The following is a 23,703-nucleotide window of genomic DNA, read 5'->3' as shown; positions in this document are numbered from 1 at the left end:
TTGTTGTAAAACTTATCAGTGATTTTATTAACAAATTCTGAGTTTAAAAGAAACATTTAAAATTTGCTTATATTAACTGAATACTATCTTCTTTATTATATTGTCAACTTTTGTTTTAAAAGTTTCAAAACACATTTATATAGTAAAATGTTTTACTAAAAATAACATTATTAAGTAAAAAGATGTATCCACGTATGATGAAATGTTTGGTTTTTAATAATACATCAACCCAAAACCTGTTGCCATCGAGTCGATTCCAACTCATAGCAACCCTATAGGACAGAGTAGAAGAACTGCCCCTTAGGGTTTCCAAGGAGTGGCTGGTGGATTCAAACTGCCAATCTTTTGGTTAGCAGTCAAGCTCTTAACCACTATGCCACTAGGGCTCCAATAATACCCGGGGGGGGGGGGGGCCTCATTTTTTTTTTACCAGTTAGGCCATTAAGACTAACTAGTTAATAAATACTACTGTAAGCTACTACAGAATGGTACTTACGTCGCATCTCGTTGATGACAAACATTGGTTTAATAACATCCCCAGGATTGCTGAGTGCCTGGGTAATATGTGCTTGCATTGTACACATCATACAAAATCCTTCTGCATGACCTGAAAGACAACAGATGATAAACCTCCAAATTAGCAAAAATATGACTATGTATACATACATTAAGTAAATTAGATATAAGGGACATGCTCCTCAAATGAAATAGCAATAACAGCGACAATGTGTCAAAGCATTGAGCTATCTATTTTATATTCATTCTCTCATTTAATTCTCCAACAAGCCTAAATGATAAGTATATATTGGCTCTACTTTACAAGAGAGGAAATTGAGGCTCGGAAAGGTAAAAATTTGCCCAACGTCATATAGTTAAGTGGCAGACACAAAATTGGAATCATATGCTTTCTGATTTCAAAGCCTGTGCACATAACTACTCTCTATACTGGAAAAATATGAACTTTTTCTAACACTACCATTTGTCCCAAACAGTAAAAGAATGTCTTCTATACCTAGGGTTAGAAAACTTTCTCTGTACCTACTTTGGCTTTCTTGGCCGCATACAGTGGTCTCAGTTGCATATTCTTTTTTTTAAAACAACTTTTAAAAATATAAAATCCATTCTTACTCATAGCTAAGTGGTGCTACTGGCCTCTAGTGGACAGAGGCCAGCAATGCTGCTATTCCTCCTACAAAGTGCAGGACAGCCCCCAAAGCAAAAAATTATCCGGCCCAAAATATCAATAGTACTGAGACTGAGAAACTATCTTAGACTGAGGCCTGCTCAGAAACTGCCTCATAAAGTTAAAAAACAAAGCCTCAAAAGATCAAACTCTTTTCAATTAACTGTGTCGCAGAATAAAGTTCAAAAACATTTAAAAGAATAAGAAAAAAAAATCAGCACTCAACAACATAAAGTTCATGATATCTGGCATCCAACTGAAGAGTATAAGGCATGCAAAGATGCAGGAAAATATGACTGATAACAAGGAGAAAATCAACAGAAACAGATCCAGAAATGACACAGATAATATACTAAAGACAAAAACAATTTAAAAAGACACTATAAATATATTCATCTGTTAAAAGTAAGAGCGTGCTAAGGAGAAGTGTTGAAATGGACCCAAATATACTTCTACAGATGAAAAATATACCAGGTGGGATTAACAACAGATTAGACACCACAGAAGAAAAGATCAGTGACCTTGAAGACAACAAATAATACAACATATTGATAATGAAACACAAAGAGAAGGAAAAAAAAAAACTAAAAAAATATGCATATTAGGAAGCTGTGGGACAACTTCAAGTTCCAATATACATGCAATTAGAGTCCAAGGGTGAGGGAACAGAACAAATATTTTAAGAAATAATGATTGTCTTTGAAAGAATAGCACAAAGGAGTTTTTCTGCAGTAATAGACCAGTTTTGTATTCTGAGGTATCAATTACATAAATCCATACACATGGTAAAATTCATAAAACTGTATATCAAAAAAGTTAATTTTATTGTATGTTAATTTAAGAAAATAGTTTAAAAATTACTGAAAATTGTCCAAATTTGAAGCAAACAGTAAATCCACAGATTTAAGAACCTCAACAAACCCCAAGCAGAAGAAACATGAAGGAAACTATACAAAGGACCACTCAATCAAATTGCTTAAAAACAGTGACAAAAAGAAAATCTTAAAAACACTTAGAAAAAAAGGGAAACATCATGTATAGAGGAACAAAAGTAAAACTGACAACAGATTTCTCTTCAGAAACAACAAATAAGAAGACAGCAGAATAACATCTTTTAACTGTTAAAAGAAAAATGCTGGCAACACAGAATTCCATGAAAACGTATACCCTATGAAAACATCTTTCAAAGAAAAGATGAGACTTCCACTTCTAGGAAGATGGAGAAAGAGGTACTTTTCCCTATTCTCCCACTAAATACAACTAAAACCCTGGACATTATATATAAAACAAACATAAGAAGGCTGTGAAAGGTGGAGAGAAAAAGGCAGACAAGCTAGGGACCTCAAGCACCCAAGGAATGATATGATGGTGAGTTCCCTGCGTTTTCTTTGTACCTCATATATTCCAGACTTAGAGCTAAAGAAGCCAGCAACCTGGAAATGCCATCAGGCACCAGCAAAAAAAATTCCCAATGAAAGCCTGGTTTCTCTAGCCAAAGGGCCAGGAAAGAGGCAGGATCAGGAAGTAAAGGACCAGGAAGGGAGGAATGAGAAAATAAGACAGAAAATTTTTAGAAAATAACCACTCAAGTCCAGCCAAAACACAAAAGAAAAACTGTGGCCCTGCTCATGTCACCAAAGACTAAGTGAGGAGTCTGGATTTCCACTCACCAGACTGTAATGAGGTGCCCCAACCCACCAACTGGGGTAGGGTTAGAGAAAGCTAGTTAGGAGCTAGGACTTCCATCTCCACCGGGCAGTAACAATCCCCACCACCACCACCAATCCCATGGTGTCAGTGAAGATCACAATAGGAGCCTGGACTTCCACTCCTACCTGGTAGTAAAGAGGCATCCCTCCAACTTCCCACTGGGGTAGTGTCAGAGTCAGGACTTTCACTGTTGCCCTGTGATAATGAGGCTACTCCCACTGTGGTGTCAGTGGAGAAAAAATGGGAAGCAGAAACTTCTAACCCCACCCAGCAGTAATGAGAAGCCCCCATGCCCACCTCAGGTGCCAATGGAGGCTGAGTAGGGAACCCGGACATCTACCTCTACCTAGCAGTAATGAGGGGCACATCACTTCTACAACGGTGTCAGAGAAAGCCAGATAAAATAGAGTTTAAATAAGATGTAGTGTCTCATAACATAATATGAAAATGTCTAAGTTTCAAAAGAAAACAACTTGTCATACCAAGAACCAGGAAGATCTCAAACTGAATGAAAAGAGACAATCAATAGTTGCCGACACAGAGATGACAGCAATGTTACACTTACCTGACAAAGACTGTAAGGCAACCATGATAAAAATGCTTCAACAGGCAATTACAAACACACTCAAAACAAATGGAAAAAAGCCTTAAAAAAAATAAAGTTTCAGGAAAGAAACAGAAGATGTAAAGAAGAACCAAATGAAAATTTTAGAAATAAAAATAATAATTGAAATAAATAAAAGAATGCAGGGGACAGAGGAAAAAAAATCAGTAAACATGAAGACAGGTAAAAGAAATTACCAATCTGAAAAAACAGAGATAAAAGAGACTGGGGAAAAAAAATCAAAGAGCCTCAGGGACCTGTGGGACTATAACAGAAAATGTAAAATACATGTCATTGAATTCTCAGGGAGGAAAAAGGGGAGGGGCTGATAAAGTATTACAAGAAAGAAAAAGGCTGACAACTTCCCTAATTTGACAAATGACTTTATAAACCTCAGATTCAAGAAGCTGAGCAAACCTCAACAAGAATTAACCCAAAGAAATCTATGCCAAGACACATCATAATTAAACTTCTGAAAACTAAAGACACAGAAAAAATCTTGAAAGCACTGAGAAAAACACCACCTAACCTACAGGAGAAAAACAATTCGAACGACAGCAATTTCACATCAGAAACGGTGCGGCCAGAGGAAGTGGCACAATATTTTCAAGTGCTGAAAGAAAAGAACTGTCAACCCAGAATCCTATACCCAGTGAGAATATCCTTGAGGAATGAAGGCGAATTCAAGACATTCTCAGATGAAGTAAAATTAACAGAATTTGTCACCAGCAGACTTACCCTAAAAGAACCACTTCAGGAAGTTCTCTAAACAAAAAGCAAACGATAAAAGAAGGATCTCTGGAACATCAGGAAGGAAGAAAATGCATGCTAATCAAAAAAATGGGTAAATACAATACTTTCCTTTCCTCTCGAGTTTTTAAGTTACATATGACAACTGAAACAAAAATGGTAACACTAAACTGTCTAATGTGGTTCTAAATGTATGTAGAAAAATATTTAAAACAATTATTTAAAAAACAGAGTAAATCTGACCAGGATCACAACAGAGGGTTCTGGACAGAGCTGGAGAAGGATGTAGAGCATAATTCTAACTCACACAAAAAAAGACCAGATTTACTGGCCTAAAGGAGACTGGAGAAACCTCGAGAGTATGGCCCCCAGACACCCTTTTAGCTCAGTGGTGAAGTTACCTCCGAGGTTCACTGTTCAGCCTGGGAGTGGACAGCCCCGTAAAACCGAATGAGACTAACGAGGTACAGGAGTCCAGTGACAAGGGCCAGAAGGCAGAAGGGGACAAGGAAGCTGGTGATAGGGAACCCAAGGTTGAGTAAGGATATTGTTGATGTGTTGCGAGATTGTTAACCATTGTCATAGGGCAACATTTGTAGTAACTGTTTAATGAGAAACTATTTGTTCTGTAAGCCTTCACCTGAAGTACAATAAAATAAAAATAAAAAAAAAGAGTAAAGAGGCATAAAGAAAGGTAAGGTTTCTACACTTTACCAGAACTGTTAAAGGATAACACCAGTTAACAGTGATAGCTTTGCATATATCATAATTAGAACCACCATTAAAAAAGCTATACAAAGAGATATGTGCAAAAACACTATGCTCATTGCAAAAACACTATGCTCATGGCCATCGAGTCAATTTTGACTCCTAGTGACCCTGTAGGTCAGAGCAGAATTGCCCCCATAGGGTTTCCAAGGAGGGGCTGGTAGATTCGAACCGCTGATCTTCTGGTTAGCAGCCAAGCTCTTATCTACTACGTCACAAAGGCTACAAAAAAACTACAGATAAATCAAAACGGAATTTTAAAAAATTTTCAAGTAATCCACGGAATAAGAAAACAGAGAAATAAAAAAACAGAGAGAACAAACAGAAAAACAAAACATAAAATGACAGATGTAAGCCCTAACATATCAATAATCACCTTAAATGTGCATACTCTAAAAATACCAAATTAAAAGACACAGATCTGCAAAGTAGATTAAAAACATGACCCAAGTATATGCTATCTATAAAAAACATACTTCAAAAAATTGTAGAATAAAAAATCAATTTCACAAAAAAGACCAGGAACCCCCAAGACTATGGCTCCAAGACACTCCTCTGAACTGGAACTGAAGCCATTCCTGGAGACTACCTTTCAGCCAAATCACAGACAGGCCTATAAAATAAACAATTAACACCCGAGAGGAACTAGAATAATCACTTGTATGAGATCAAAAGGGTGACATCTGCCCAAAAGCAAAGAAGAGAAGGCAGGAAGGGATAGAAAATCAGGATGAAAGGAAATGAGGAACCTAGGATGTAAATGGGGAGAATGCTAACACATTGTGGGGAATGAAACCAATGTTATGGAACACTTTATACACAAACTATCGAATGGGAAACTAATTTGCTCTATAAACTTTTGTGAATGCACAATTAAAAAGAAAAAGAAACACACTTCAAATATAACAATATAGGCAGGCTGAAAGTAAAAGGATGGAAAAAGATACATTATGTAAACATTAATCAAAAGAAAGGAGGAGTGACTATATTAATATCAGATAAAGTAGACTTCAGAGCAAAGAAAGTTACCAGAAACAGAGAGGGACATCATATAATGATAAAAGGATCAATCCATCAGGAAACATAACAATCCTAAATGTGTTTTTACCAAACAACAGAGTTTCAAAATATGTGAATCAAACACTGACAGAACTGAAAGGAGAAACAGACAAATCCACAATTATAGTTGGAGAATTCAACATCCTTTTCTCAACAATTGATTGAACAATTGGAAAATCACCAAAAATATAGAAGTCGACAAATACCATCAACCAACAGAATCTAATCAATGTTTATAGAACACTTCATAAAATAACAGCATAATATATATTCATTTCAAAATGTTCACAGAACACATACCAAAACAGACCATATCCAGGCCATAAAACATCCTTCGAAAATGTAAAAATTGAACAAAACAATATGTGTACTGACTGTTTAATGAGAAGCTATCTGTTCTGTAAACCTTCATCTAAAGTACAATAAAAATAATTTAATTTTAAAAAATGTAAACATTGAAATTATAAAGAGTGTGGTCTCTGACCACAATGGAATCGAACTAGAAATCAGTCAAGAGAAAGATAAGAAAATCTTCAAACACTTGGAAATTAAACAACACACTTCTAAATAATACATGGATCAAAAAGGAAGTCTCAAGGGAAGTTTAAAAATACACTGAACTGAATGAAAATGAAAATACAACTTTTCAAAAAATTTGAGATATAGCTAAAGTAGTGTTGAAAGAGAAATTTATAGCACCAACTATACACATTAAAAAAGAGAAAAAGTCTCCAATCGATAATCTAACCTCCCACCTTAAGAAACTAGAAAAAGAAGAGCAAAATGAACCCAAAGCAAGCAGACAGAAGGAAAGAGAAAAGAGTAGAAATCAATAAAACTGAAAACAGAAAAATAGAGAAAATCAATGAAACAAAAAGTTAGTTGTTTGGAAAGTTCGATAAAACTGACAAACTTCTAAGCAAGGCTAATAAAGGGAAAAAAGAGAAAACACAAATTACCAGTATACAAAATGAAACATGGCATATCACTACAGTTCCTGCAGACATCAATAAGGGAATACTCTACACATATAAATTTTACAACTTAGAAGAAATGGGCCAATTCCTCAAAAAAAAACCTAACACAACTCACCTAATAAAAAATAAATAATTTAAAATAACTCTATACCTATTAAGGAAACTGAGTTTGTAATTTAAAAACTCCTAAAAAAAAGAAATCTCCAGATCCAGATGTTTAACTGGAGAATTCTACTGAATGCTTAAAGAAAAATTAACACCAATTCTACACAATCTCTTCCAGAAAATAGCACATCGCAATTCATTTTATGAAGCTAATATTACCCTGATACCAAAACCAGACAAACAGTAGAACGAAGAAAATTACAGACCAATATCGCTCATGAATATAGATATAAAAATCTCTAACAAAATATTAGCAAATAGAATCCAGCAATATGTAAAAATAATTATACATCATGACCAAAAAAAAAAAAAAAAAACCAAACCCACTGCCATCGAGTTGATTCCAACTCATAGCAACCCTGTAAGATAGAGTAGAACTGCCCCATAAGGTTTCCAAGGAGCGCATGGTGGATTTGAACTGCCAACCTTCTGGTTAGCAGCTGTAGCTCTACTACACCTGTAGCTGTACTACACCACCAGGGTTTACATCATGACCAAGTAAGGTTTATCCCAGGGATACAAAGCTAGCTCAATACTGGAAAATCAACCAATGTACTCCACCATATTAACAGACTAAAGAAGAAAAATCAATGATCACAATCAATTTGATGCAGAAAAACCCTTTAACAAAACTCAACACTCATTCATAATAACAACTCTTGGAAAAATTAGAGGCCAACTTCCTTAACCTGATAAAGAGTATCTGCCATAAAACCTACAGCTAACATCATATTTAATGATGAAAGGCTGAATGCTTTTCCCCTAAGCTCAGAAACAAGGCAAGGATGTTCGCTCTTACCAATCTTACTCAACACAGTGCTGGAAGTTCTGGCCAGTGACATAAGGCAAGAAAAGAAAATAGAAGGCACACAAATCAATGAGGAATAAAGAAAATTGTCCCTAACTACATATGGCATGATTGTCTATATAGAAAATTCAAAGGAATCTACACACACACAAAAAGTCCTAGAATAAGTGAGTTCAGCAAGGTAACAAGATTCAAGACCAACATGCAAAAAATCAAATTGAGTCTATATAATAGCAATGAACATGTGGATACAAAAATTGAAAATATAACGTCACTTAAAATCACTCAAAAAAAAAAAAAAAACCACAACCTTAGGTGTAAATCTAACAGAACATGACAAAACATGTACAGGACTTACAAGCTGAAAACTAACTAAACCATGCTAAATGAAAGAAATAAAAGACCAAAATAAATGGAAAAACATACCATGTTTATGAATTGAAAATGTCAACACAGCAAAGATATCAATTCTCCCCAAACTGAGATACAGGTTTAATGCAATTCCTATCAAAATCCCAGCTGGATTTTTTTTGTAGATAAAGATTATTCTGAAACATAGAAAAACGAAGGAGCCAAAACAGCTAAAACTATTTTGAAAAAAGAATAAAGTGCGAGGAATCATTCTACCAGATATCAAGACATATTACATAGCTACAGTAATCAAGACTGTGTGCTATTGGTGAAGGGATAGACAGATATAATAATACAACAGAACAGAGAACCTAGAAATACATCGACATAAGTATGCCCAACTGATTTTTTTCCAAAGACGCAAATGCAATTCAATGGAAGAAAGACAGCCTTTTCAACAAATGGTGCTGGAGCAAATGGACATTCACAGGCAAAAAATTAACCTTGACTTAAATCTCACACTTTATATAAAAACTAACCAAAAATAGATCATGGACCTAAATGTAAAAATTCTTAAAACTCAGAAGAAAATTCAGGATCTAGGACTAGGTAAAGAATCTTAGCTCTCACACTAAAAGTACAATTCCTAAAAGGAAAAATTGATAAATCAGATTTTATCAAAGTTAGAAAATTTGCTCTGTGAAAGACCCTGTTAAGGGAATGAAAAGACAAGCCCCAGACTGGAAGAAAATATTCGCAAACTACATAATTGACACAGGCCTAGTACCTAGAATATATAAAGAACTCTCAAAACAACAACAAAGACTGCAATAGAAAATGGGCAAAAGACACAAAGGAGGATATACAGATGGCAAATAAGCACATGAAAAGATGTTCAACACCTTTAGGCATTAGGGAAATGCAAATTAAAACCACTATGAGCTATCATGACATACTTATCAGAATGGCTAAAATGAAAAAACAGTGAAATACCAAAGCTGGCAAGAATGCAAAGAAACTGGAACTCTCATCCATTGCTGGTGGGAATGTAAAAGGTACAGCCACTCTGAAAAAGTTTGGCTGTTTCTTATAAAGCTAAACCAGCAACTATCATATGTCCAGCAATTGTAGTCCTGGGCATTTACCCCACAGAAAGTAGGACTTGTGTTCACATAAAAGCCTGCACACTAGTGTTTATAGCAGGTCTACTCATAATATTCAAAAACTAGAAAACAGATGACCTTCTACAGGTGAACGGTTAAACAAGCTATGTGCATCCACACCATGGAGTACTACTTAGCAATAAAAACAAACACATCACGAATATATGCAGCAACCTGGATGAATCTCCAGAGAATTATGCTGAGTGAAAAAGATCCAATCTCAAAAGGTTACATACTATATAATTCAACATAACATTTTTGAAATGACAAAATTATAGAGATGGAGAATAGATTACTGGTTGCCAGGGCTTAAAGAGGAGGCAGGGGCAGAAGGAACGTGGGCTTGGCTATAAAAGGACAACAAAAGGGATCCTCCTTATGGTGATGAAAATGTTCTGTATCTTGACTGTATCAATGTCAATACCTGGTTGAGATACTGAATTACAGCTTTTCAAGTGTTGCCACTGGGGCAACTGGTTAAGGGTACATGGGATCTCTCAGCATTGTTTCTTACAACTGCATGGGAATCTACAATTATCTAAAAAGTTTAATTAAAAAAAAAAAAAAAAGGCTCCCTGATGGAGCAGGAGAAAGGTGGAGTGCAGAAGTCAAATTCTAGTAAAAAGACCAGACTTACTGGTCTGACTGAGACTGGAGGAACCCCAGAAAGCATGGCCCCCGGACTCTGTGGTAATCTAGAACTAAAACCATTCTTGAGGCCAAGTCTTCAGACAAAGATTACACTGGACTATGGGACATAAAATGATACTCGTGAAGAGTGTGCTTCTTAGCTCAAGTAGATACATGAGACTAAGTGGGCAGCTTCTGTCCGGAGGTGAGATGAGAAGACAGAGAGGGTCAGAAGCTGGTTGAATGCACATGAGAAATCAGAGGTGGAAAGGAGGAGTGTGCTGTCACAGTATAGGGAGAGCAATTAGGGTCACATAACAATGTATGTATAAATTTTTGTATGAGAGACTAATTTGAATTTTAAACTTTCACGTAAAGTACAACAATAAAAAAATAAATAAATAAGGCAAAATAAAGCCTTTAGACCAAAACAAAGAAACAAAAAGAATTCATAACCAGCAAGAAAAGGTAATGGAAGTCCTTCACACATGAGAAAGTTATACCAGATGGAAATCTGGATCTATACAAAGGAATGAAAAGCGGCGGAAACAGTAAAAGAGTAGATAAATATAAAAGGTTTTTGAAAAGTCTATTTAAACTTCTTTAACAGACTACTTAAAGTAAAACTAAAAAATTATTTAAAGGCTATTTAAAGCAAAAATAACAACAATGCAATATGTAGTTTATAACATAAGTAAAAGTCAAACAGATGACAACAATAGCACAAATGCCAGGAGAAAGAAAATATACTGTCATAATGTTCTTATAGTAAACATTATTAAACATAAAGTATAATAATATTTTAAAGTAAACTGTGGTAAGTTAAATATGTATCCTAAAGCAACCACTAAAAAAACAGTATTATACAAAATATGCCAATAAAGGAGAGAAAATAATATCATTAAAAGTATTCAATCCAAAAGAAGGAAAAAAGAGATGAAAAAGGCAAGAAAAAATAAATAAGACAAACAGAAAACAAACAACAAGATGGTACATTTAAACCCAATCATAGAGGAGGTGGCGCCAAGATGGCGGAGTAGTCAGATGCTTCCGGTGGTCCCTCTTACAACAAAGACCTGAAAAAACAAGTGAATTGATTACATATGACACTCCAGGAGCCCTGAACATCAAAGGCAAATTTGAAAAATCAGACTGAGTGGCAGGGGGAGGGAGAGATGGTTTGGAAGCAGCGAGGAGTTGCCAGACCTGACCCAGTGGGAGCCAGAGCTCTTCAGGTCGGATCAGCTTGTGTGTGCAGTGAGGAAAGTAGTGGCGCTCGGGAGGCGTTTTCCACATTGGGAGAGACCCAGGAGCAGAGATTCTGCTTGGGCATCCAGAACCAGTGAGAAGCAGCGCTCGATCAGCAAAAGATAAGTACTTGTGTCTGGCCTACCACACAGATCAAAAACACCCCCCTTTGGGAAAAACCTCTCTCCCATTTACCTCCCTGCTCCCTGCTCCTGCTCTGCACTGGGTCTGGGACGGCTTCAGTGATTGCTGAGTCCCGTAGGCTGGAAGTAGGACCCATTACACGCCCTGAGCCATTCTCCCAGCCTTGGAGACAGAACAAATTAACAAACAGGGCAAAAATAATCTCCCGGCTCCCCTAAGCCAGGAACTCAGGGTAGGCACAGCTCCTTTGCCTAGGCACAGGCATAAGGGGTCCAAGGACTTTGAGTGCCTTTCACCCCTGCATAGACTTGTGTGGGCCCATTTCAACAGCATAGGCCCTCATTACCACAGTACAACAGGGTACATACCAGAAGTCTAACTTCAACTGTTTCAGCTGTGAAGTGGCAGGTTCATGACATTTGACACTGCTCTGCCCATTAAGCAGGGTCCTCACCTACCCACATTAGGAGCCTGAGGACTGGTGACGCCACCTAGCCACCTGCGACGGGTCCAAGAATAAGCGGTGCACCCCAGTCCTTATAGCCAACAGCAGTGGTGCTCATAGTCCAGCTGCAAAACCCACCCACCTAAGTGCTCTAGGGAACAGGGACATGCTTTCCTCCCAGACACTCAGGTGCAGCTGTCAGCCCCCTGCCTTGCTCAGCATGTGAACCCCTACTGCAGCCAGATGCCTGTGCCTACACCAATCACCCATGTCAGTCTAGGACTGTAGGTGAGAGCCTGCTCCACACGCTTGGTGACCGACTACCTGGACACGTGAGCTGAATCCATACAAGAAAGTAAATGGAATCCTGTGCTCACATACGTAGTAACAGATCTAACCACCTGGTGACAGGACGTCAGAGCTTCAAAGGCGCCAATAATCAAACTAGCTCACACGAGCAGCCTATTTGGGCATATCAAAACAAAACAAAACGAGAAGCTAGGACAAAGTAAGCAAACATAAAATAAATATAAAAACTTATTGATGGCTCAGAGACAAAAGCCAATATCAAATCAGATAAAGAGGCAGAACATGATGGCTTCAGCAAGCTCCCAAAATAGAGAATCAAGAAATTTTCTGGAGAAGATAATTTCTTGGAATTATCGGACGCGGAATACAAAAGATTAACATACAGAACTCTTCAAGAGTTCTGGAAGGAGATGAAACAAAACGCAGGAGAAGCTCAGGAACATGCAGACAAAGCAATAGAGGATCTTACGAAGGTTATTCAAGAGCATAATGACAAATTTAATAGGCTACAAGAATTCATAGAGAGACAGCAATCAGAAATCCAGAAGATTAACAATAAGATTTCAGAATTAGAAAACAGAAAGTCATAGGAGCAGAATTGAGGCAATAGAAGTCAGAATTAGTGAGACTGAAGATAAAGCACTTGACACCAACTTATCTGAGGAAAAATCACATAAAAGAATTTAAACAAATGAAGAAACCCTAAGAATTATGTGGGACTCTATCAAAAGGAATAACCTACAAGTGACTGGAGTACCAGAACGGCAGGGGGGAAGTGGGGGGATAACAGAAAATACAGAGAGAATTGTTGAAGATCTGTTGGCAGAAAATGTCCCTAATATCATGAAAGACGAGAAGGTATCTATCCAAGATGCTCATCAAATCCCACATAAGGTAGATCCCAAAAGAAGTCACCAAGACATATTATAATCAAACTTGACAAAACCAAAGATAAAGAGAGAAATTTAAGAGCAGCCAGGGATAAACGAAAAGTCATCTACAAAGAAGAGTCAATAAGACTAAGCTCAGATTATTTGGAAGAAACCATGCAGGCAAGAAGGCAATGGGATGACATATATAAAGCCTTGAAGGAGAAAAATTGCCAGGCAAGAATTATATATCCAACAAAACTGTCTCTCAAATATGATGGCGAAATTAGGGCATTTCCAAATAAACAGAAGTTTAGGGAATTTGAAAAAATTTTCAAACCAGAATTACAAGAAATACTAAAGGAAGTCCTCCAGTTAGAAAATTAATAACTTAAAATAACAACCCAAAACTAGAACACAGGACAGAGCAACCAGATATCAATCCAGATAGGGAAGTCACAAAAATAAATCAAAGCTAAAACACTGAAAATAGGGAAATAGAGATGTCAATATGTAAAAGATGATAACATTAAAACAAGAATGAGGGACTAAAAAATATAGACATAGATTTTTCATACGGAGAGAAAGTTAAGGCAATATAAAGAAATACAAGACTGGTTGAAACTTAGAAAAATAGGGGTAAAGAGTAAGGTAACCATAAAGGAAACTAACAATCCTACATATCAAAATAAAAAACAAGAAAAACATAAAAATTTGGCAAATACAAAATCAACAACAATGAAAAAGATGAAAAGAAAAACGACTCAGCACAGAAAATTAACTGGTACAAAGAAACTGTCAACAACACACAAAAAAAGGCATCCAAATGACAGCACTAAACTCGTACCTATCAATAATTACGCTGAATGTAAATGGACTAAATGCACCAATAAAGAGACAGAGTGCCAGAATGGATAAAAAACATGATCTGTCTATATGCTGCCTACGTGAGGCACATCTTAGACTTAAACACACAAACAAACTGAAACACAAAGGATGGAAGAAAATATATCAAGCAAACAACACTCAAAAAAGAGCAGGAGTGGCAATATTAATCTCTGACAAAATAGACTTTAAAGTAAAATCTACCACAAAGGATAAGGAAGGACACTATATAATGATTAAAGGATCAATAAACTCAATCATATAAAGAATCTCATCAAATGTGAATGGTTGAAACTTCCCAAATAAACACGTCAGATTGTCAGGTTGGATAAAAAAGCAAGATCAAACTATAGGCTGTTTACCAGAAACTCACTTTAAATACAGACATGAATAAGTTAAAGGTAAAAAGATGGAAAAAGATATGACATGCTAATTAATATTAATCACTAAGAAAACTGGAGTGGCTTTGGTGAGTGGCATATGGGGTTTTAAAAGCTAGTAAGCAGTCATCTAAGATGCATCAATTGGTCCCAACCCATCTGGAGTAAAGGAGAATGAAGAACACCAAAGACATGAGGAAAGTAGTAGCCCAAGAGACAGAAAGGGACACATAAACCACAGACTTCATCAGCCTGAGACCAGAAGAACTAGATGGTGCCCAGCTACCACAATGACCACTCTGACAGGGAACGCAACAGAGAATCCCTGACAGAGCAGAAGAAAAGTGCAATGCAGAACTCAAATTCTAGTAAAAAGACCAGACTTAATGGTTTGATTGAGACTGGAGGGACCCTGGAAGACACGGCCCCCAGACTTCTGTTTGCCCAAAACTAAAACCATTCCCAAGGCCAACTCTTTAGACAAAGATTATAGACTGGACTATGAGACATAAAACGATACTTGTAAAGTGTTCTTAGCTCAAGTAGATACCTGAAACTAAATGGGCAGCTCCCGTCCAGAGGTGAGACGAGAAGGCAGAGAGGGTCAGGAGCTGGCTGAATGAACATGGGAAATCCAGGGTGGAAAGGAGGAGTGTGCTGTCACAATACAGGGAGAACAACTAGGGTTACAAAACAATGTATGTATAAATTTTTGTATGAGAGACTAACTTGAATTGTAAACTTTCAGTTAAAGCACAACAATAAAAAAAAAAAACTGGAGTGGCTATATTAATATCAGTCAAAATAGACTTCAGAGCAAAGATTATCAGGGATAAAAAGGGTCATTTCACAATGACAAGTAGGTCACTTCTTCAAGAGGTCATAACAATCTTAGATGACAGAGCTTTGAAATACATGAAGCAAAAACTGATAAAACAGAAAGGATAGACAAATTCACAATTATAGTTGATTTCAACACCCCTCTCTCAAAAATCTGATATAACCAATAGAAAAGCAGTAATGACATAGAAGACCTCAACAACACTGTCAACTAACTAAACGTAATTGGCATTTATAGGAACTCCAACCAACAAAAGCAGAATATACATCTTTATTAAGTGCTCATGGAACATTTGGCAAGACAGAACATGTCTTGGTGCATAAAACAAGTCTCATGTTTAAAAAAGATTCATTCAAATAATAATAATAAAAAAAATGTTCTCTGACTATAATGAAATCAAATTAAAAATCAGTAACATGAAGATTTCTGGAAAATCCCCAAACATTTAGCAATTCAACAACACACTTCAAAATAATCACAAGGAAAATTAGAAGTATTTTGAACTGAGTAAAAATTAATACATGATATAGCAAAATGTTTGGGATGCAGCTAAAGCAGCACTCACAGGGAAATTTATAGCATTAAATGCTTACATTCAAAAAGAACAAAGGTCTCAAGTGAAATGATCTAAACTTAAACCTTAAGAAACTAGAAAAAGAGCACATTAAACCCAAAATAAGCAGAAGAAAATGAACAATAAAAATTGTAACAAACAAGAATAAAATAGAAAACAGAAAAACAATGAAACCAAGAGCTGGTTCTCTGAGAAGATCAGTAAGATTAATAAACCTCTAGTTAGGCTGATCAGGAAAAAAGAGGAGACACAAATTAACAATATCAGCAATGAGAGATGAAACCCCTACAGATCCTAAAGGAAGTAAAAGGATAATAAGAACATTATGAACAGCTTTATGCCAATATATTCAACAACTAAGATAAATTCCTTGAAAGACACAAACAAAGCTCCCTAAAGAAACAGATACCCTGAATAGCCCTGTATCTATTAAAGAAATTAAATACGTAGTTAAAAACCTACCCAAGAAAACTCCAAGGCCCGGATAGCTTCCCTGATGAAATCTACCAAACACTTAGGGAAGAAAAAACACCAATTCTATACAAACTCTTCCAGGAAACAGAAGAGGAAAGAATACATCCCAACACATTCTATAATGCCACCATTACCCTAATGCTCAAACCAAAGACATCATAAGAAACTACAGACTAATATTCCTCATGAGCATTACAATTCTTTTAAAAATTTCAGCAAGTCAAATATATAGCGAATCATGACCCAGTGGGATTTACCTCAGGAATTCAAGGTTAATTTAACATTCAAACACTCAACCTGGTAAAGGATATCTTTGAAAAACCTACAGATGACATCATACTTAATGGTGAAAGACTAAATGCTTTTCTCCTAAGGGTGGGAAAGAGACATGGATGTCTACTCTCACCACATCTATTCAAGAATGTAATGGAGGTCCTAGCCAGTGTAAATAGTAAGAAAAGAAATAAAGGGCATACAGACTGGAAAAGAAGTACAACTGTCTTTATTCACAGATCACATGATTATGTCTGTATAAAATCTTAAGGAATCTTTAAAAAAAGACTACTAGAATAAGTGAGTTAAGCAAGGTTACAGGGTACAAGGTTAATACACAAAAATTAATTGTATTCCTATATTCTAGCAATGAACAATCAGAAGTGGAAAATTTTTTTAACTGTCATTTATAAAGCTATCAGAGGCATGAAATATTTAGGGATAAATCTGATAAAAGATGTGTAAGACATACATTGAAAACTATACAACATTGCTACGAGAAATTAAAGATGATCTAAATAAATAGAGAGATATACCTTGTTTGTGAGTTAGAAGACAATACCATTAAGATGTTGATTTACCCTAAATTGATCTATAGATTCAACACAATCCCAATCAAAATCTCAGGATTTTTTTTTTTTTTTTTTGTAGAAATTGATTCTAAAATTCATTTGGAAATGCAAAGGACCAAGAAAGGTCAAAAAACTTTGAAAAAGAAGAACAAAGCTGGAAAACTCACCTGATTTCAAAACTTGTAAACATAGAGTTAGTAATCAAGACATTGTGGAATGGTGTTAAGATAGACAAACAGATCAACAGAACAGAGAATCCAGAAGTAATCCATACATACATGGGCAACTGATTTTTTAGAAAGGTGCAAAGGTACAAGACAACTCAGTGTAGAGAAGACTGTCTTTTCAACAAATGGTGTGGGAACAACTGGATATCCATATGCAAAAAAAATGGACTTCAATCCATTTTTCACCACAAACAAAAATTAGCTCAAAATGGATCACAGCCCTCAAGGTAAAGCTAAAGCTATAAAAATTCTAGAAGAAAATACAGGAGTAAATCTCTGTGACCTCTGATTAGTGAAAGAGTTCTTAAAACAACACCTAAAGCATGACTGATAAAAAGAAATGAATCGGAATTCCTCAGAACTAAGAGTTTCTGCTCTTTAAAAGACACTGTTAAAAGAATGAAATGATAAGCCACAGACTAAGAGAAAATATCTGCAAATCACATATTTGATAAAAGACTTATAGCCAGAATACATATAGAACACTAAAGACTCAACAATAAGAAAACTACTCAATTTTAAAATGGGCAAAGATTTAAACAGACACTTCAGCAAAGCAAATAAACAAAGGGCAAATAAGCACATGAAAGATGTTCAACATCATTATTCCTTAGGGAAATACAAATTAAAACCACTATATTATACTTCTACACTATACACGTATTAGAATGGCTAAAATTGAAAAGACTGACCACACCAAGTAGTGGGAAGGCTGTGGGGCAAACGGGACTTTCATTCACTACTGGTGTGAAATGTAAAATGCCACAATCCCTTTGGCAAGCAGTTTGGAAGTTTCTTAAAAAGTTAAACATACACCCACCATAGGACCAAGCCAGTCTGCTCATAGATATTTACCCAAGAGAAATGAAACCATACATCCTTACAAAAACTTGTTTACAACTCAAATGTCCATCAATAGGTGAATGGAGAAACAAATTGTGCTATGTCCATACAATGGAATATATTCAACAACAACCAAAAAAGGGCATGATACATGCAACAACATGGAATAATGAATAATGTCAAAGTAATTACGCTGAGTGAAAGACACCAGAAAATAAAAGAGCATATTCTATATGATTCCACTTACATAACATTCTAGAAAATGCAAACTGATTTCTAGCATATCAGTGGTTGGCTAGGATGGACGGGATGAGCGGTGGGGAGAGGGGGAATGAAGTGATTTCAAAGGGGCATGAGGAAACTTTTGGGGGTGACGGATCCATTATCTTAATTGTGGTGGTAGTTTCAACGATGTATACAACTGTCAAAATGTATCAAATTGTTTATTTAAATATGTGCAATTTTTTTTTCTTTTGTATATCAATTATATCTCAATAAAGCTGGGAAAAGAGAAAGAGAGGAAAAGAAACTACCAATAGCATAAAAGATAGGCACCTAATTCTGGACACTGGCAGCTTCTGACTTTTTGTCTTGGTCCTCTCTTGCTGTCCAGGTGCCAGTGCTGGGTTTTCATCCACACCCTACTTTCATTAAGTGCAAAAGCGATAGGAAAGCGTCTGTGGGGAATGAATTATGGACTTAGAAAGGGAGAAAACAAGGGCAAACAGAATGTTCACTCTGTAACTTAAAACTCCTTGGCATAACACCTTGGTGGTGAGATTCTAGGTGATTTTCCTTTAGTTTCTTTGAATTTTTCTGTACTTTCCTAATTCTTTATAAGCATTACTTTGCTCTTTGGAGAAAAAAAAGTTTTTAAAGAATCAGTTTAAATTCATCATTAAATAAAGAACTATTCAAAAAGAAACCAAGGGGTTTTTCACCCTGATAATTCATTAACAGTGCCAGAACGTACATACACACACACACACACACACACACACACATATCTGAGCATTAATTTAGATTTAGGAACAGGTAGATTTCATTCAAAAGGATGAAGAATATTTACAATATATGTAGAAGGTCAAAACCTCAAAACATGGATATGTTCCAAATTCTGAATTTTGCTGGCCAACCACTGAGTTGGCTTTCACCTAATTAGAGACACTATGATGTTTTAACTGATGTCCTGCCCTTTAGGTTGAAGACTGAATTCTCAAACTCAGAAGGGAGTACTGTTTCCAGGAGCTTGGGAACAATAGAAAGAGGGGTCCTCACCTTCAGGGCTTACAAGCCTGTAAATGCATGAAGCCTTACAACACAGGATCACTGCCAGGACAGTCAGGATCTTAACACTGCTTGTCCCAAGCTGTTGGTGTCAGATATCTGTCACATTTTTTAGCACATGCAGAAAACCATCAGGGAATTCAGAAATCCAAAATGACCATAATCTGTTTCTTTTTAGATAACTTCACAGGTCAAATTGGGTGCAAAATGCTTTTTATGCTACCTGAACACAAATTGTAAGATTTCCTCTTGGGTTTCTAAAGAATACAAATCAACCTCTAAGTGATCATAGAATTCGAGGCTCAATTCTTCCCTTTCATTTCAGAGAAAAATGGAAATAAGTTAGGATATCACAATACTAAAATGCACAATAACACCAACACTTACATGTCTTGGAGTGTTCATGTGATAGCATGTAATTGGCGAGAGGCGGCGTGTAAGTTAAACACTGCAATGCTGCATTGGCAAAGCAGGTATTGCCCAAATTCTGGAGCCCAGCTCCAACTCTATGAGTCTGTTGCCACTTAAGACAGATCTTCTCAGATGGGAAGAGAACTTTTTGCGGAGGAGCAATGCCATCACCTAGGACTAGAAAAATAAACAACATATATTTAAAAACAAAGCTTGGCGTGTTTCTAAAGTTAAATAAATAGCAACACATCAAACCTGAATCCGATCAAGATTCTAAATCCTGTTACCAGTGTACTGGAAATACAAGAAAGAAAAGGAAATTTTAAAAGAAAGACTGTGGGAAACTCCACATGATTTGATTTCTTCAATAAATAAATCACAAGAACAAAAAAGGGGATTCAGAGATGAAAAGCAATTTAAGACGTGCATCCACCAAATACAAAGTGTAGACCTTGTTTGGATCTTGATTAGAACCAATGTCAAAAAACTGTATGACAACCAGGGAAGCGTGAACACTGACTGGATTTTTAATATAAAGACATTTTTTAAAAATCCTTACTTTTTAGATGTACATACTAAAATATTTATAGGTGAAGCATGAAATCTTGGATTTGCTTTAAATTGATTGGGGGTGGGAGAGTAAATGGATAGAGGTATAGATGAACTAAGACTGGCCATGAGTTGATAAATGTCAAAGTTGGCTGATGGGTACACGAGAGTTCACAATAATTAGACTCTCTTCTTTTATAGCTATTTAACATTTTCCACAGTAAAAAGTTAAAAAAAAAACAAAAACAAAAACCATAATTAGAAAGTACAGGATAAGTCAATTCCCTATAACATTTGCTATGGATGCTTATATTCAGTACCCCTACTATCACTGTCATCCTTGCCAACATCTCACTTATTGAGCCTTTACTAGCCAGACAGTCTCAATTTTAATGACTATTATATTGTCACCCCTATGTTACCAGTAAGGAAACAGGCTTTGAACTCAGGATGTCAGGTACCACTAGGCCACACTTATAAGCTCCCCCTTATCCACAGGGGATACTTTCCAAGACTCCCTGTGGTGCCTGAAACCTCAGATAGTACCGAACCCAATATATACTATGCTTTGTCCTATACATACATATCTATAATAAAGTTTAACTTATAAATTGGGTACATAAGAGATTAACAGCAAAAGCTAATAAAATGGAACAATTATAATGATATACTATAATGAAAGTTACGTGAATGTGGTCCCTGGGCGGGACAGAGTGAGATTTCATCATCCTACTCATTTAACATTTTCAGACCACGGTTGACCACAGGTGACTAAAACCACAGAAAGTGAAACTGCGGCTAAGGGGGGGCTACTGTACTTAGTTTTAAAAGGTTTTATCTCTTTTTAAGAATTATAAACAGTTTACTAATGACTAAGCATGTTACTAGAACTCAGGTGCAGCTCAAGAAACAACTTATTTAGCAAAGTTCAGAATCATTCACAGTAAGATTAATTTTTCAAAGGCTTGCCAGTTCCTTGGTGTTACTAAAGGGTGAGACTGTAGTAGCTGGTTCTCTATTTTAACAGAGGTATTGGTGAGCATTTAAGTAAGCAAAGGTAGGCTTCAGCATAGTGGGGAATGGGAAGCAATATCAGGTAATGAGAAATCTATCTGCAGAGAGTGGGACAAACAGCCCAGAAAAGGGAGAAGCAAGAAGATGTAAACAAAGTCCTAAGGGAGAGAGAGGAGCCCAACAACACGGCAGGAAGCGGGAGTCTGTGGAGAAAGATGTCCTGTGGGAAATTCCTTGTGGTGAGGGACCAAAGGACTTTAAACCTCTCTGTGTAACATTCAATTAAGTTCTTTGTATTTGATGATATAAACTTTTCCCTCGACCTAATCTCCTAATCACAATATCACACTTACTAAGAGGACTCAGGAGCCCTGGTGGCGCAGTGGTTAAGAGCTTGACTGCTCACCAAAATGTTGGCAGTTCAAATTCACCAGCGGCTCCCTGGAAACCCTATGGAGAGTTCCACTGTGTCCTATAGGTCACTATGAGTTAGAATCAACTCAACAGCAATTGGTTTGGTTTGGTTTGATAAGAGGACTCAAAACAATACAAAGTTTAAATTGTTCTAAACTAAAACTAAGCCAAACAACTTTCCGAGTAGGAGCTAATTCTATTACCTGTCTTTGCATTTCAAAGCTTCTAAATCCAAAAACTTTTAAGTACCAATTAAAAGTGTCAATGTTTTATCTGAGTTTTAACAAATGTAATAGCATTTATATTGTTCTAACAAATGTTAGCAGCATTTATATTGTTTTAACAAATGTAACATATTATCTGCTCTGTTTCAAAGAGCAAAATTACTACAGATGATTATAACTGGCAAAAAAAGTTGGATACAGCCATTTGTCAAAAGGCAGCCATGTTTTAAAACATCTTTAAATTTTAAGATAGACATCTACCTAGGGAACTATAAAAACTACTAGTTAACTGATAAGTTATTAACATAATGATTGCCCATCTCAATTCTCACCAAGATAAAACTTATCCTTCAAAAATATAGGAATAAGAGACTAACTGTACACATCTTAGTAACTAAGAATAATCTTACCTGTTGTAATACATATGCTAATTATGTACAAACAGCTGAGGAAACTGAAGCCTGCCAAATAACGTACCTCTGCTGGCCACTCGGGTGGCAATATATTTTGCAAAATAAGCCCCTCTCTGAAACTACCAACCCACTGACAGCATTTATACAGGAATCTCTGGTAATGATTCTGTCTTTCTAAAAACAGTACCTTGATCCTTTTGTGGTGATGGCTTTGATTTATCAGGTACAGATGAACTTGAATAAACTACAGCACCAGGTACTGGTCCTAAAGAAAGTGTGTGATTTGAGACATCATTTAACGAAGACACAGCACCCCAGCTGGCAGAGCCTGCATCCATGTCTCCAGGTGAGACTGCTTCAGAACTGCCAGGCTGATTCTGATAGGTTGACGGGTCTGAAGATTCAGAAGCTTTGTCAACTATGGTCATTGTTCAACTCTGCAAAAGACGAAAAGCATACGTTTGTTTCATAAAATGAGAAAAATAATCTATTTTTTCTACCACTAGATCTTGGAAAATTATCTAGTCACTCCTAATTATTTTTAAACAAATCACCCAAATATAAAAGCAATAGTATTTTCTAGCAGTTTTGCAATAGTTTCTTTGGGACAATTAGCATTGTGCTAACCTGAAAGCGTCAACATTTTTTTTATTTTAAAACCTTCAATAAAATACTTGATTAAAAGACCCTCTTTTTCTATTCCATGCCCCCTAAAAGTCTTGATATTTCAGTTTAAATCAATTTCCAATTCTATATATTTACTAAGTACCTGCATTTTTCTCTCTAGTGCTTAAAATTGGCACATTACATGCACTAGTACATTTGACTAAATTTTCGACCTGAGTATGATTCCTCAGGAAAACATCTCAACTACACGAAGAGAATATCTAGCTTTAATTTTGAACTTAAAGTCCAAAATGAAATTGTTTTATAGGCATTTTAAAATGTTATATTTATAGACAATCTCATCTTTAAAGCAAACACATTTTTCTGAAAAGGTTCATTTAGATGGTATGTATAACTTTTTAAATGAAGTTCTTAAGACACTACTGACATCAAACTTGAGCACAAACACGTTATGAAAGTATCATAATTTTCTCTCTGAATCCTATTTTAAATCTTAGAGCTACCAAAAATTG

General features: G+C 36.1%; 1 protein-coding gene across 2 annotated transcripts in view; it reads right to left on the bottom strand.

Annotated features, from left to right (window-relative positions):
* Positions 1-23,464, bottom strand: part of USP42 (ubiquitin specific peptidase 42) — a 47,922-nt gene extending 24,458 nt beyond the window's left edge. Inside the window, exons 1-3 of one of the 2 annotated variants that reach the window (XM_012556771.2) lie at positions 22,752-23,464; positions 19,927-20,127; positions 497-607 (exon numbers count right to left, since the gene is read on the bottom strand). In XM_012556771.2, the coding sequence (XP_012412225.1) occupies positions 497-607; positions 19,927-20,127; positions 22,752-22,992 (553 nt within the window). In that variant the 5' untranslated portion in view covers positions 22,993-23,464. The remainder of the gene's footprint in view (positions 1-496; positions 608-19,926; positions 20,128-22,751) is intronic. The other variant, XM_023735349.1, reaches the window with a different exon arrangement.
* Positions 23,465-23,703: the final 239 nt, after the last annotated feature.

The sequence above is a fragment of the Trichechus manatus genome, unplaced genomic scaffold (genome assembly GCF_000243295.1).
Source record: "Trichechus manatus latirostris isolate Lorelei unplaced genomic scaffold, TriManLat1.0 scaffold00077, whole genome shotgun sequence".
NCBI lineage: Eukaryota > Metazoa > Chordata > Mammalia > Sirenia > Trichechidae > Trichechus > Trichechus manatus.
The sequence above is the reverse complement of the archived record's forward strand: the minus strand, read 5'-3'. Positions and strand labels throughout refer to the sequence as shown.